Below are 13894 nucleotides of genomic sequence, written 5' to 3'. Positions count from 1 at the left end.
CCCTATCACTCTGTAGCAGCAGGCAATTTTAGACAGGGAAGGATGCAATACTCAGTACAGCTATATATGCTGCAAAAATGAGGTGAATCTCAAACACCAGACGCATAAACCAAACTTACCAACTGGACCCTGAAAGTCTCAGTATTTACCTAGAAACAAAATGCATGGCATAGATTAGATTCATTATAACCAAGTTTCAGAGCTGAGTGTCAGCAAGCTCCTAAGGGAATATGCTCCATCTGAGTTTTCCAGCTGGAACCTCTGCCTGAATACAGATTTGCTCAGAGCACTGTTCAGACCATTTACCAAGGGAGCCTCACCTCATTAGGAGTAATGGAGTCATTTCTAAGTATGATCAGGTTTTGTGCACTCTGCCCACTCTGTCCTGTCAGATGCCTCTCAGTCACCACTGCAGAGGGACCAGTAGTTCCTGTTGGGCCACAGGTATTGTAAAACATGAAAGTGTCGCTTCCTGATCCTGCAGTCAGGCAGGCCTTATAGCAGTAGGTCTTAGTGAGAGACCCATTGCCCCTCACTTCAATGAAATGGGGCTGTACTTTTAAACCTTGGGGCAATCTAGCATCAATGTTGTTGTTGGCCTGCTTGTACAATTCAGCAGGGCTCCGTTCTCTGACCGTACAGCACCCTGCACAGCAGGAGCTCCCATACAGACTGTATCTGTAGCACTTGATAATAGAAAGCCCAATGATTGTGAAAAGGAAAACGAAGGAGATGGCGCTCAAAGCGATAATGAGATAAAGAGTGACCTCTGAGTAATTGCTTGGGCTTTTAAAGTGTCTTCTTCTATCAGGGATGATTTTGGAAACTCTGTCCACCACAGCAATAGTGATGGCTATTGATGAGGACATCGATGGCTCTCCATTGTCTCTCACCTCCACCGTCAGGTTGAAAGTAGGTGTGCTGTCCTCCCCCAGTTTGCGAGTAGTCCTAATCTCCCCAGTATGGAGCTCTATCCTGAACAAACCCGGATCTGAGGTTTGCACCAGGTAGAAGAACAACCAGGCATTTTGTCCTGAGTCCCCATCAATGGCTATAATTTTGGTTACCAAATATCCAGCATACGCCGAGCGTGGGATCATCTCCAGGGCTGCTGAAGTGTTGGTTGAGGTAGGATACAGAATCTGTGGAGCATGGTCATTCTCATCCACCACGTAGATGTAGACAGTGACAGTGCTGCTCAGTGGTGGGATCCCAGCATCCTGAGCCTGGACAATCACCTGGAACTCCCTCAGTGTCTCATAGTCAAAGGACCTGACAGCATACATGTTGCCACTATCGGATTTAATGGAGACATAGGAAGCAACCGGTAGCCCTTCAATCTCCCCATCTAGCAGAGAATAGGACACATAGGCATTTTTGGCGACATCTGGGTCAGTGGCTTTAATAGTGCACAGGAAGGCTCCAAGGGGGTTGTTCTCAGGGATGTAAACTGAGTACACAGGCTCCTCGAAGCGTGGAGGATTGTCATTGATGTCGGAGATCTCCACGTGGATCACCTTCTGGGAGGACAGGGGGGGATTCCCAGAATCAGTAGCAGTAACTGTGATGTTGTAGGCTGCTGCTTTCTCGTGGTCCAGTTTGCCCTGGGTGACCAAGGTGTAGGAGTTCTTGAAGGAGTTGAGGGTGAAGGGGAGGCCGGGGGGAATGCGCAGGCTCACCTGCTTGTTCAGCCCTGAGTCCTGGTCAGTGACACTCATCAGGGCCACCACAGTTCCTGACCTGGCATCCTCTGGTACTGGGCTGTACAGGGAAGTCAGCTCCACTTCAGGAACATTATCATTGGCATCCACAATGTTGACCAGCACCTTGCAGTGCCCAGCCAAAGAGACAGGGCCCTGATCAGTGGCTTGCACATAGATCTCATAGAAGGATGCCTCCTCATAGTCCAAAGTGCCATTAACCCTCACCTCCCCCGAATGTGGGTCCACGCTGAAGAGCTGTCTCACCTTCTGGGGGGTGTAGCTGCCGAAGGAGTAGATCACATCCCCATTAGAGCCCTCATCCGGATCTGAGGCATTGAGTTTGACCACCAGCGTGCCAGGCAGGGAGTTCTCCAGAAGGCTCACGGTGTAGGTGGAGCGGTCAAAGGCAGGTGGGTTGTCATTGGTATCCACAACTCGCACAGAGATCTGGGCTGTACCAGACTTGGGGGGATCCCCACCATCCACAGCAGTCAGCACCAGCTGCTGCAGGGCACTCTGCTCCCGGTCCAGCGGCTGCTGCAGCACCAGTTCCAGGAGTTTGCTGCCACTCTGGAAGCCTTTAAGGTCCAGGGCAAAGTGGCGGCTGGGGCTGAGCAGATAGTTCTGCACAGAGTTGGTGCCCACATCAGGGTCCTGGGCACTCTCGATGTGGAACCGGGCCCCGGGCACGGCAGACTCACTGATCTCCAGCCGGTAATCCTGGCGGGGGAACCGCGGCGCGTTGTCATTGATGTCCAGCACCTCCACCTCCACGTTGTGCACCTCGATGGGCTGCTCGATGACCAGCTCCAGGCTGAGGAAGCAGGAGGGGCTCAGCTCGCAGAGCGCCTCGCGGTCCATGCGCTCCCGCACCAGCAGCGCCCCGCGGCCCAGCTCCAGCTCCAGGTACTGCCGGCCGCTGCCCGAGGTGATCCGCGCTCCCCTCGCCGCCAGCCGCCGCGGATCCACGCCCAGGTCGCTCGCCACGCTGCCCACGAAGGCGCCGTGCGGCAGCTCCTCCCGCACCGAGTAGCGGAGCGGCCCGCCCGCCGCCCGCCCGGCGCACAGCCCCAGCAGCAGCAGCGGGCCCAGCACCGCCGCCATGGCCGGGCCGGGGGGTGGCCACGGGCTAGCAGCCGGAGCTCGGAGCCGCCGAGCCCGGCCCCGGCCCGGCCTCACTCCCCGCCGCCGCCCGGCCGGCTCATGCGAGCGGCGAGCAGCAGCCGCCGGCCGCCTCCGGCCCCGCCGCCGCCCGCTCCATGCTCGCCGGCTGCGCCAAGCGGCGGCTCCCACCTCTCTCCCTCCGGCGGCTCTCAGGAGGATGAGGAGGAGGAGGAAGGAGGAGGGACCGGGACTTGCCGGATCCGCTTTCTCCTGCTCCAGCTGCTGCGCGGGAGGAGGCGGGGGTGGCCGCTAAGCCGCGGCTGGCGCCGGTTCAGCACCTGGGCCGGGAACAGCGGCACCGCCCCCGCGCCCCGCCCGGCCCCGCCGCACACGTGTTGCGGCCCCGCGGAGCTCCGCCGCTCCCCTGCCCTCCCCGCCGCTCCCCGTCTCCGCCCCGGCTTCGCCTCTGAAGCTTTGGGGGCGTGGGGAGGCGGCTGGGGGAGCTGATAACTGCATTCACTTGTGGACCTGCTGCTGCAGCGCTGAAGTGCAGCCGCTTGAGAGGGTTAAATCGGCGCAGAGCTTCGGGAAAAAATGGGCTTCCAGCCAGGTCTGGTGCCGTTTGTGTGTTGCTGCAGTGGGTTTGACGACCTCTTTCTTGGAGTCCTGCCCCTCTGCTCCCTCGGAGATTCGTCCTTGCTGCAGCACCGTCCCCCTGCCCACCCTCCACGGGCACCCCTGCGCTGCTCCCACCCACCTCCGCCCGGCTGGGAGAATTCTGCAAGTCACACCCATGAGTTATGAGCATTTAAGGTGAGCCTCAGTTTCTCATCCAATGTAATACACAGGCTCAAGGTGATCAGGTGCAGCTGCAGGGAAGGTGGAACATGATCTGTTTTCCAGTTACGGTCTTTTCCTCCTCTCCCCTTGTGACAGAGGACTGACAAAAAACAGTCATGAAATTGAGCAAACTCAGCAGTGGGGGTGGCGATGCTGCACCTGCAATGAGTTTTACCCCAATGTCAAAAGTCCCAGCAAAGACAATAAACTGAAATTCCCATTCATACACCACCTAAGTCACTGAGGTGAGAGATTTAATGAGACAAACCATAGGCTATTGTCCTCCAGGTGTGCAGCTATGTTGCACCTACTACCCAATACAGAAACTCTTTCTCTACAAGTGTTTCCTTCCCTCTTGTTTTGGGATTTTTTTTTTTTCCCCATTTCTTTCCCCATAAAGTCTTTTGGAACATCCAAAAAATCCTCTCTGGATTGGACTGGTCTGTCAAGGGGAGGGTGTGACCTCAACACTCAGCTAAAACCTCTTTCATTGCCCTTAGTTGGCCTGGACAACCCTCACCATGAGAACACAATAAATCTCTAAAGTTTTTTCACAAACCCTGGAGCACAACTGCCCTCACTCTGACTCAGCACCACTAAAAACTGCTGCCAATCTATCAGCTTTTATCTGTGGCCACCTTTACCAGAAGAGACAACACTTACCACATTTGGGCTGACGGTTCCTTTATTCTCAGCCCATTTTTGTGGCTCAAATACTTGCCCTCATATCTATTTAGATGTGCCCAGTATCCCAGTATCTGCAATTACTGCTGTCAAGACACCCAACCCTGTTTATATTTTTAAGTAGGATAAATGTTGGTCTGTGAAGACCAACAGAAGCAGCTAGAGATGCCAAGTGCCTAGAACACCTGGATAATTGCCCATTTCAACCAGTTGCCAGGAGCCAAACACTTAGAAAAAAATTAACTTCAATTTTTTGGCTACGTACCCACCTTCAAGATGGCAATATTCACAGACTCAGAACAAAATACCTTGACAAAAGGTCAGGAGACAAAAGTCTCACACAAAATAAAATAAAAAGGTTCCAAACAACAAAACCCCTTACCAGCCAAAGCAGAAGAACCCAATATCATCAAAGAACCCAATACCCTGCTGAATGCAATAAAAATAAAAGTTATAGCAGCACTAATATACATGGACCATACAGCCATGTGTCAAACCAACTTGCAGCCATTAAGAAAGACAGAAGCCTGAAGAGAGGCACCCTCAGTTTTCCAAAAATCACACGGTGATTTCAGCACAGTCCATAAGATCATCTCTGCCCCACATCGCCAGGTGCACACCCACAGAGTCCTCTAACAAATATACAAAACAATAAAAGGCCAAAAGTCCCAGCAACACTGGCAGTATCTAAGGCCTTGCCTTGAAGAAGATGTTAATGAAGACTCTCCAGGAAATGCTCGTGGCTAGGAGGTGCTGGGGAGATAAATCTCATCTCTGTAGGCAATAGCTTTCTAGCCACAGGCTGATTTTACTCTGTGTGAATGAAACACATCAATCCCACATCCAGGGGGGTTTAATACCAACAATGAATCTTTCTCACTGTTTCTGGACCTCATGAGTTACCTGTGATAGACGTTCAGGCTCTGCTCTATTGTATTTCAACAAGGAAGGGCTGCTGAACCCTCAAATCCTGGCCCACTTCACTATTTGCAAATCACCTCAGCTCATCTCCCCTCACACCCTGTGTCTCAGTGGACAGCTAAGACTGTGCACAGCAAAAGTTTTGCAAAACACCACAGAATGCAGAACTGAACAGAGATAATACACATATTCCATAATGTTTTCATCCCTGTCAAACATGTCTCTCGACCTCAAGTTCTTAGAAAATTTTTCTCCTACTTTTAGAATTGTAAGATCTAGGATTGCCTGGCTTCTTGCCTTTTTTGTAAGTTTTATAGCACCAATAAAATATTACTCTGATAATCATGGTATAAATTGGTACTATAGCTTGGCTTATTTACAGAAGCATTGCACAAATGTCACATTCTTTCTCAAAAAGCTTGCTTTATGAAGTTAAAGCTGAGTATAGAGTGGATAAGTGATATACCAAAATGTGTTCTGTTCTGATTAAATGTTCCCCAGGTCCTTTTAAATCTATATAAAATTCATCTGTGGTCATAATAATTTTAGTTATTTCCATCAGCTTCAGTGTTAATGCTGAGTCAGTCCTGCAGGCTGTGATTTTAATTCAGGAAAAATTTCAATTCAGGAAACATTTCAGGATCTGGTCTGTAGTAATATTGATTTTTCTAGTAATAGACAAAACTTGAAACACAGAAAAATGTCATTTCAGTTTCAAATTAATCAAGGCTTAGGGGCCTCCTAGTTTTCTTTTTTTTTTTTTTTCCCCAGAGTTTTCCTTTTCAGTAATTTCTTGAAATTTCATCTAAAATTTTGAAACACCTTCAAAATGTACCCATTGAGTTCAGAACAATGCACACGAGCAAGAGAATCAGAATTCATCCCTGCAGCAAAACCAGCTGATAAACCTGATAATCCCTGGGGTGATTGGATACTGCCTGTATGCAGTATCTATATACACAGGCCTCTGCTATTTGCTGACATACAGAAACTGCACTGCTTTAATTAGCTTGGCTAAATTAAATGGCACAAGTACAAACATACAGGTGAAGCAAAGAATACCGATTTTATCAAGTCCTGCACAAGAAGATCAAGTATTTCTCAAGATAGTTATACATTGATACGTATATACCCCAGCAGCCATAGTAATGTAACTATTTTAGCATGGAAAATCCTCACATTTCTCTGCAAATGTTCCTTGAAACAGTTCTACATATAGATATGCCTGAATAAGTGGCAGCCTGATGCAGTGCCACAAACACGTCTGTGCAGATTTTTTTCTTGGTAATGATACAATTATATACAGATGCACTTCTGTAGGCCCTTGAAAAGTTCATCCATTTCAAATCCTACTCATACAACTAATTTTTTTTCTATAAAGTTTAACAAGGACCTCATAAACTTGCTCGGGCAGCAATAAATTTGTGTTCAATTTGCTTCATTGCAGAGCACTAGGCAAAGTCCCTCCTCTGACTATTTCTGAGTCTCATACAGCAAAAGGAGAGGGAAAGACATGTTAGAAACCAGAAAGATGTGAATGTACAACATGTAAACTGAAGAACTCCAAGGTGTTTTAACATCTGAAAAGACATTTCACTTCTTTGTAAATAATTTCATTTCAGTAACTCATATTCCTTAAACATTCAAGTCAGTGTCTCAGTGTCCTTTCCAAACTGGTGGGAAGACACCAGCTCCAAGCACAGGACTCCAGATTTCTGCACGTACTTCACAGCACGTAGACCTTTAGTAGCAAAGAGATTGCTTGAATACTGTCTAAAAACAGACATGTTTTCAGCCTACTGATACAACTGTGTGCAAAAAATATAGAGACAAGTCCACAAAATCCATGGTTTAGCCATTAACAAGCAGGTAATTGGTGTCATTCTCCAGAAAAACAAATAAACTAGATTTCCTCTATGTGCCTGCTTGTATTTGGTGCCTGCAATTTGTCTGCCTTGCTTAGAATTAAATCAAGGCCAGAGAAAGAAACATCCATCAGTCATAGGACAGATTACATCAACCAAAGTGGAAAACGTTACCAATAAATTGTAAGGGAATGAGTTTGTGCAGTTTCTTATACACAGATTTTTCCTGTGAGCATCATCTTCTAACCCATGGGTATTTATGAAGTCTATGGAAAAAAACATTTTGGTATTTTAAGGGGGCACTCAAGCTACTTCAGTTCAACCCCATCTTTCACTTCACATTCTTAGGATTCCTGCAATCTTCTGCAACCCTGCTTACTTCAGTGAGGACCCCCTCATCTGTTCTCTGAAGGATGCTGTAAAGGGTTTTTTCTGGTGACTTCCCTTGCCTCAAGGACTGTTTGAGAGGGAAGATTCTGCCTAGAGATATGGCAACATAAAGGTCTGCATTTTGTATGGAATTTCTTGGGGATGTGGGATTCCCACTTTCCCTAAAAATGCTGCAAAATGTCTCCCTGAGGGAATGTGAACTAATTCCTACAGCAAATTTCTTGGCTCCTATGTCCCAGTCATCTTCCACACTTGAATTACTCATTGACAAGTCATCTTTTCATTTGGAACCTGCCTCTCCCATGTTTGAAAGAGACAGATCCTGTGTCAAATTATTCAGTTGGGTTGGCTCTGTTTTTCCTTAAATCCATTTTCCCATTGGTAGGAATCTAATTGGTGAGAATTTCTTTTTGTATCACAAGCATCTGAAGCCAGGCTATTTAAAACATTGCTGTTATGGGAACCAAGGCTGCTAAACAGCCAGAAAAAATCCTGTTTGTATTTAGGTCACAATTTCTTTGCAATAATGTAACTTGCGAGGGGTTGGTGTTATAAATTTCAATTGAGATAAACCACGAAGATACATAGAAAAAAAAAATTCCTTTTCTTCTCCTGATCGCCACAGTACATTCAATCATTTCTCACTTCTTGTCTAAATTTTAAGGATGGATATGTCTGACTCATTCTGTCTTCTGCTATATTTTTCTGATGACTTAAAAATGCTTTCGCAATTTATTGCGCATAATGTCACACACTGTGCCATTCTAAATGGAAGGACATTAACAATGTGGACACCAACAAAATAACTTTCACCTTTCTAAAGTCACCACCAAGCCTGTAAGTGTTACTTCTACTGCCAAATATTTTCTTGAAGGTTTTGGTTGATGAGTTTTCCTTTACCACCATTGTCTCTCTTTGGAGACAGTCTTCACCCCTTGTCCATGCAGGCTGATTCTCCAGCTCAAGCAATCACCACTAAATTACACCTCAGTGTGTTGTGAGACACACTGGAGTCAAAGAAATTTCTTCCAGGTGATTATAATTTAATTTCTCAGCTCTGGCTACAGCTTTGTTCCATACTTATATTCACAGGTGTTGCACGCTCCTCCTTAGAGTTTGAGAACTGGGATAAGGTTATGAGGTAGCTCTGACTCTCCTGAAACTGTCCCTGAATGTTTAATTGAATATATACATATGAATTCATAAATTACTAAGCACTTGCCTGGAAACTGAAGACTCAGTTTAGTTTTCTGTTTTAAGGAGCACTTCTGTGCTCAATTCCCTAAGAAGTGCCTTCATCATGAGCCACAGGATATCCACTCACTTTCTCCCTTTGTGTTAATTTTCCATGTTTCTCTCCCCTCAGCGTCCTAGGAGCTTTGCATTTGTCCTTGTGGCTATACAAGAAATACACTGTGTTCCAAAATGATGCTGATAAGGTATGCTGAGGTCTCCTTTTCCCCTCGTTTTTGTCTGCACAATTTGGATAAAGTAGGAAGCTAAGCACCAAACAGTGGCACAGAACCAATGGAAATGGAGACCTAGGTATAAAAATAGAGGGCAAGAATCAAAAGTACAGGCAAAGAGTAATATGAGGAACAGTCAGCTTCTTCACTGCTGAGAAAGACCAAAGGCATTTTCTTTAGAGCCTGTCAGTGCCTCTCTTTTAAAGGGAAAAGAGATCAGGTTTGTATTATTAAAGACTGTTCAAGTACCCAAGTATTGTGGATTCCCTCTCTTGAAAGCACATGCTGAGTTACATCAATTAGTTTTGTTTATACTCCCTGCTCACTCCTAAAGTGTCTCTTCCAAGTTTAGAACCTAAACCTGCATCTGCCTGGTTTGGATCTAAGAAGGAACTGGCAGTTTGTTAGGTTTGAATCCACACTGTTTTACTGATGACCTGAGTTTGCCTTTGGGTCTGTAGGAAGTATTAACTGTCAATGCCCTAATTGTAACCTGCACACCTTGTGCTGGATCAGATTTTGCTTTTTGGGAGGTTGGAATTTTCTCCACCTTCATTTGCACTTTTTCTTTCTCACTCTCCTGCTCACTAATGACTTTCCCAGGTTTGTTTCATTTCCTAATAACATCTTAATGAGTTATCTTAGTTCATGAAAGTGCATCAAGGAACAGAACGATAAATTTAAGTCATGAAAGCGTATATTAAGTTTTGATTTCAACGCCTAATTTATTGAGACCTGTATTTGGATAATCACACTCAGTTCAGAGCCACAAAACAATGTGAAAATCTCCTTTCCTCAGCAGTGCCCTGCTAAGGTACTAACAGGATTACCCCTTGTACTGAGTGGTTAACTCCTGCTTTTGTTATTCACAGATACTTTCACTGCAACTTCCTTTTACAAGTCTGAATGATCCATCCTTAACACTTCAAAAAGGTTGCAGACTTTTCACGGAGAGATAAAGAGCCCAGCCCAGGCTCATCAGTCTCACACCTGCTGCCTCCCTGCCTCCAGGTATTTTCAAAAGACCAGCTGAAGCAGGCATTAACCTATTAACCTCTAACTGTGCTAGAATATCAGGTGCATTCTCTCACCAAAGCACACCTACCTGCAACTTCAGTCCTATGTGACAATTTAAATGGGACTTAAGTGTTTTGTGCTTTTTCCCTATACAGGAATGCCCTCCCACACACATTCACTGCAGGCACTCCAGGCAGCCCAAAACACAAGTAGAAAGCTCAGATGGACAACAGGAAGATGGTTGGATTATGCAATGGATACATCTAAGCTGTGCTCATGTTGCTCAAAATTTTTTTCTAGTCCTTTCTTTCTCTGTGAGACTTGGAATGGTTTGAGTTGGAAGAGGCCTTAAAGCTCATCTCATTCCAGCCCCTGCCATGGGCAGGGACACCTTCCACCAGCCCAGGTTACTTCAACCTGGCCTTGGGCACTGCCAGGGATCCAGGGGCAGCCCCAGCTGCTCTGGGCACCCTGTGCCAGGGCCTGCCCACCCTCACAGGGAAGAACTTCTTCCTACTCTCTCCACATCTCTACTCCAAAACTGCACGGGAGGTTAGCTCTGAACTACAAGGGTATCTTTCAAACCACCAAGATATTCTTACGCAGCATCAAGCTACAACTTGCTCCTAAAGTTAAATATGTAAAACAGCAGAGAAATTATTTTCTTAATCTAAAATAAGCCCCAAAATGCTCTTATACTGAGTTGTACAGATCTGCCCTAAATTTCTCAAATTAATAGAACAAGTTCTACTTCATCAGACTTAAAAGTGTAGCAACAACTTTCCCTTTCAAGGTTATATTTTAGAATTAACTACTTGAATGCTCTTTTCTTGATGTTGGACAAAGTCAATATCAACTTTGGCAGGAAATTAAATCATTACAGCTATGCTTTTTAAAACATGGAAGTGAAGTAAATCATGACCTCCACCTCTGGCTGGTGCAGTCAGACAGAAGTCCAGAGCTTTCTGCACCCAGAGGCTCGGTCATCACCAAGCCAGAGAAGAGCTGTTGATATATCATGTACCATCCTTGCTGTAGAATGGATGAATAACCAAAGGAACAATGAAGGTGGTGCTCTGGGCTTCCAGAGTTCTCCAGCACAAACACAGGTTGGGTACAGGGTGTTCTCACCACACCTGCCACAACAGACAAGCCAGATACGGGGTGGGGTGAACCTCTTCATGTCTGGTTCCAGCCTTTCATGGTGGGCTCAGCATTAGTCTTTGTTTAGGTTATTCTCTGTGTGGTGGGAAGGAAGAAACTTGACCCCAAGGACAAATAGAATCACAGAATATCCTGAGCTGACCCATAAGAATCATTGAAATCCAAATCCTTGCTCTGCACAGGACACCCCAACAATCCCACCCAGTGTTTGAGAGTGTTGTCCAAACACTCCTTGAATTCTGGGCAGGTTTGGTGCCACAGGAACTGTCCTGGGAGCCTATTCCAGTGCCCAGCCACCCCCTGGATGAAGAAAATTTTCTTGAACCTACCCTCCTGTCACTGGTCACCAGAGAGCAGAGATCAGTTCTGCCCCCACAAGGGAAATGTAGACTGCTATGAGGTCTGCCCTCAGCCTCCTCTTCCCCTCTTTTCTCCTCTTGGGGAAAATCTCCATCACAGAACCCACACAGCTTTTAGCACAAATGGGAAAGGCTTTGCTGAACAACACAGGCAAACACCCAAGAATCCTCTGCTCTTACTCCCCTTGCAGCTGCACTTTCAGCTGCAGATCTTCTCCTGCAGTTCTGATACACGTGCCACATCTCATGCAGCCAGAAAATCAAACCCCTTCAACTATTTTAAAGAGCAGCTGAGAGCCATAAAGGAGGCAGGAGGGGATTAGAGTACAGACTCCATAAAGCATACTGAATATGTGAGGATTTTTTAATAAGGCCAGTATTCTGCTCCACAGCTTTCTGTATTTCATGTGTCTGCACAGGAATGGCTAAGCAAGGAAAGTAGGGCAGGAAAATATTTCATTTTTTTGCTAATTCTCAGCAGGCATTTCTGAGCTTAGAAGATTTTTACTTAAAATCCTATTACAAAAAATCCTTCTGCCCAAACTGTGCTGTTCTTGGACTATTTATAACCTATAGCCACATATATGATGGGCAAAATGTTAATACTGCAGATTCTGCTGATATTATCTGACCTCAGGACACATCCCATTGATTTCCTTACTCAGCAGAACCAGGAGCAGCATTTGACCCTGACTTTCACTCTCTGCTAAATGATTTTGTTTTATATTTGTGTTTCTCTGCAGGGTGCTGGCACAGTGGGATTCCACACCCTCCTCGCTCCCAAATGTCTCCTAAATAAACACGCCAAAGCTTTGGGTTTTTTGGGGTTTTTTCTGTTGACTTGGAATCTGCATTCCAGCCATTTTATGCCCTTTACTGCACTTTACAATCTCAGTCATATTTAATAAGGTTATCAGAACAGCAGAGAGGATTGGATTCCCACTGTGCATTTCCAAGTAGTGCCTGATGACATACCAAAACAATCTGATAATAATTCTATGCAAAAAAAAAAAAAGCCCCAGCAACAATTTTGCTTCCTCATTTCTTGTGAACACTTTAACAGTGGTTTAAGTTCATTACATGTAACTAATCTGAATTTTTCCTGTATTTAATCCATTGCTTGCACCCATTTACTTGCTTTCCTTTTGCATGCAGAGATTTGCAAAAACTATTTATTGAGGATTAGTATAAGGGTAGTATGACTCTAAGTGTGTGCAAATGTTCAAGCACACAAAGAAAATACAAAACAAGGAACAACTGGAAAACAATGCATTAATTGCTACAGAGGACCCTATGTGAAGTTTTAATTCAAATTAATGAAGAGGAGGAAAATTACCTAAAATAAGGTGTAAAGAAGATGGAGAAGAGAACTGGAGCCTTAAGATGCACAGTGGGGAATACAAGAGAAGTGTGAAATTAAGGAATTTTACTCGAGACTATAAAAGGTGAAACGAAACAATGATGCCAAAGATCCCAGACAGCACCCATTGCTAATGGGCATCAATGACAAGTCCCTGGTCACAACGGAATGAGTCTGTGAGCCATGACAGCCAATGTCCCTTGTCACAAAGCATTGTACACAAGTGATCCTGGTCACCAGTGACCATCAGGCACTGATGCTTGGGACTATGTGGGTGTGAGTGTGCAAAATCTAGTAAGAAAATAAGTGAGAGTGGGAAACTTTGGGGAATTGCAGAATAAAATCACTTTTCCCTGCCACAAGTTCTTACACTCACTTCTGTAATCCAGATTTCCTAAATAATAATTCCAGATTCTTCTGTGCAAGACTCAATTTGCACAGACCCTGAGAGGGGTAAGAGTTCAATCTGAAAGGATGAGACTGATGCCTGCAGATGCTGTGAGCAACCAAGTTAAAATAAAAACACAGACAACACTGCGTGAAAGAGAAGAAGAAAAAAAAAAGAGAAAAAAAAGAAAAAAAAAAGAAAAAAAAAGAAAAAAAAGAAAAAAGAAAGTAAAAAAAAAAAGAGAAGAAAAAGCAATAATAGTTTTTACAACCCAGAGAGGCTTTAGGAAAGGGATGAGGCACAGCTGTATGAGGTCTCTGCTCCAAGTCCACTTCCCTATCTAGTCACAGACACAGCTCCTGCATCCTTCCTCACCATTCCTCAGTCTCTGGCACTCACTGCTGCTGTTGCTGCAGGAGAACAGGGCTGGCTCCAGGCAGCTGGAGGGGTTTCAAGGAGCAGGGCAGGAGGAAGATGAGATGGGAGCAGCCAGCAACATCTCTCAGCTCATTCCCTGGATGGGAACAGCGGCAGAGAATGAGGCAGTGGTGAACAGATTTTAGGAAATACAAGAACTGTGATATCAAACACTGCATTAAAAAAGGATTTGGCAGCATGGCATGAAAAATACCC

The 13894-nt window shown here is 45.4% G+C and overlaps 1 protein-coding gene across 7 annotated transcripts in view; it reads right to left on the bottom strand.

The window, feature by feature from the left end:
• Positions 1–13894, bottom strand: part of LOC131584098 (protocadherin alpha-C2-like) — a 105816-nt gene that overhangs the window by 45895 nt on the left and 46027 nt on the right. The window contains exon 1 of one of the 7 annotated variants that reach the window (XM_058848873.1): positions 321–2805. The exons of the other annotated variants lie outside the window; for them this stretch is intronic. Coding sequence (XP_058704856.1) covers positions 321–2564 — 2244 coding nt within the window. The 5' untranslated portion in view covers positions 2565–2805. Of the gene's footprint in view, positions 1–320; positions 2806–13894 lie in introns of those variants that run through there. 7 annotated transcript variants of the gene reach the window in all.

The sequence above is a fragment of the Poecile atricapillus genome, chromosome 13 (genome assembly GCF_030490865.1).
Source record: "Poecile atricapillus isolate bPoeAtr1 chromosome 13, bPoeAtr1.hap1, whole genome shotgun sequence".
Classification (NCBI taxonomy): Eukaryota; Metazoa; Chordata; class Aves; order Passeriformes; family Paridae; genus Poecile; species Poecile atricapillus.
This window is presented reverse-complemented; position numbering and strand designations above follow the sequence as displayed.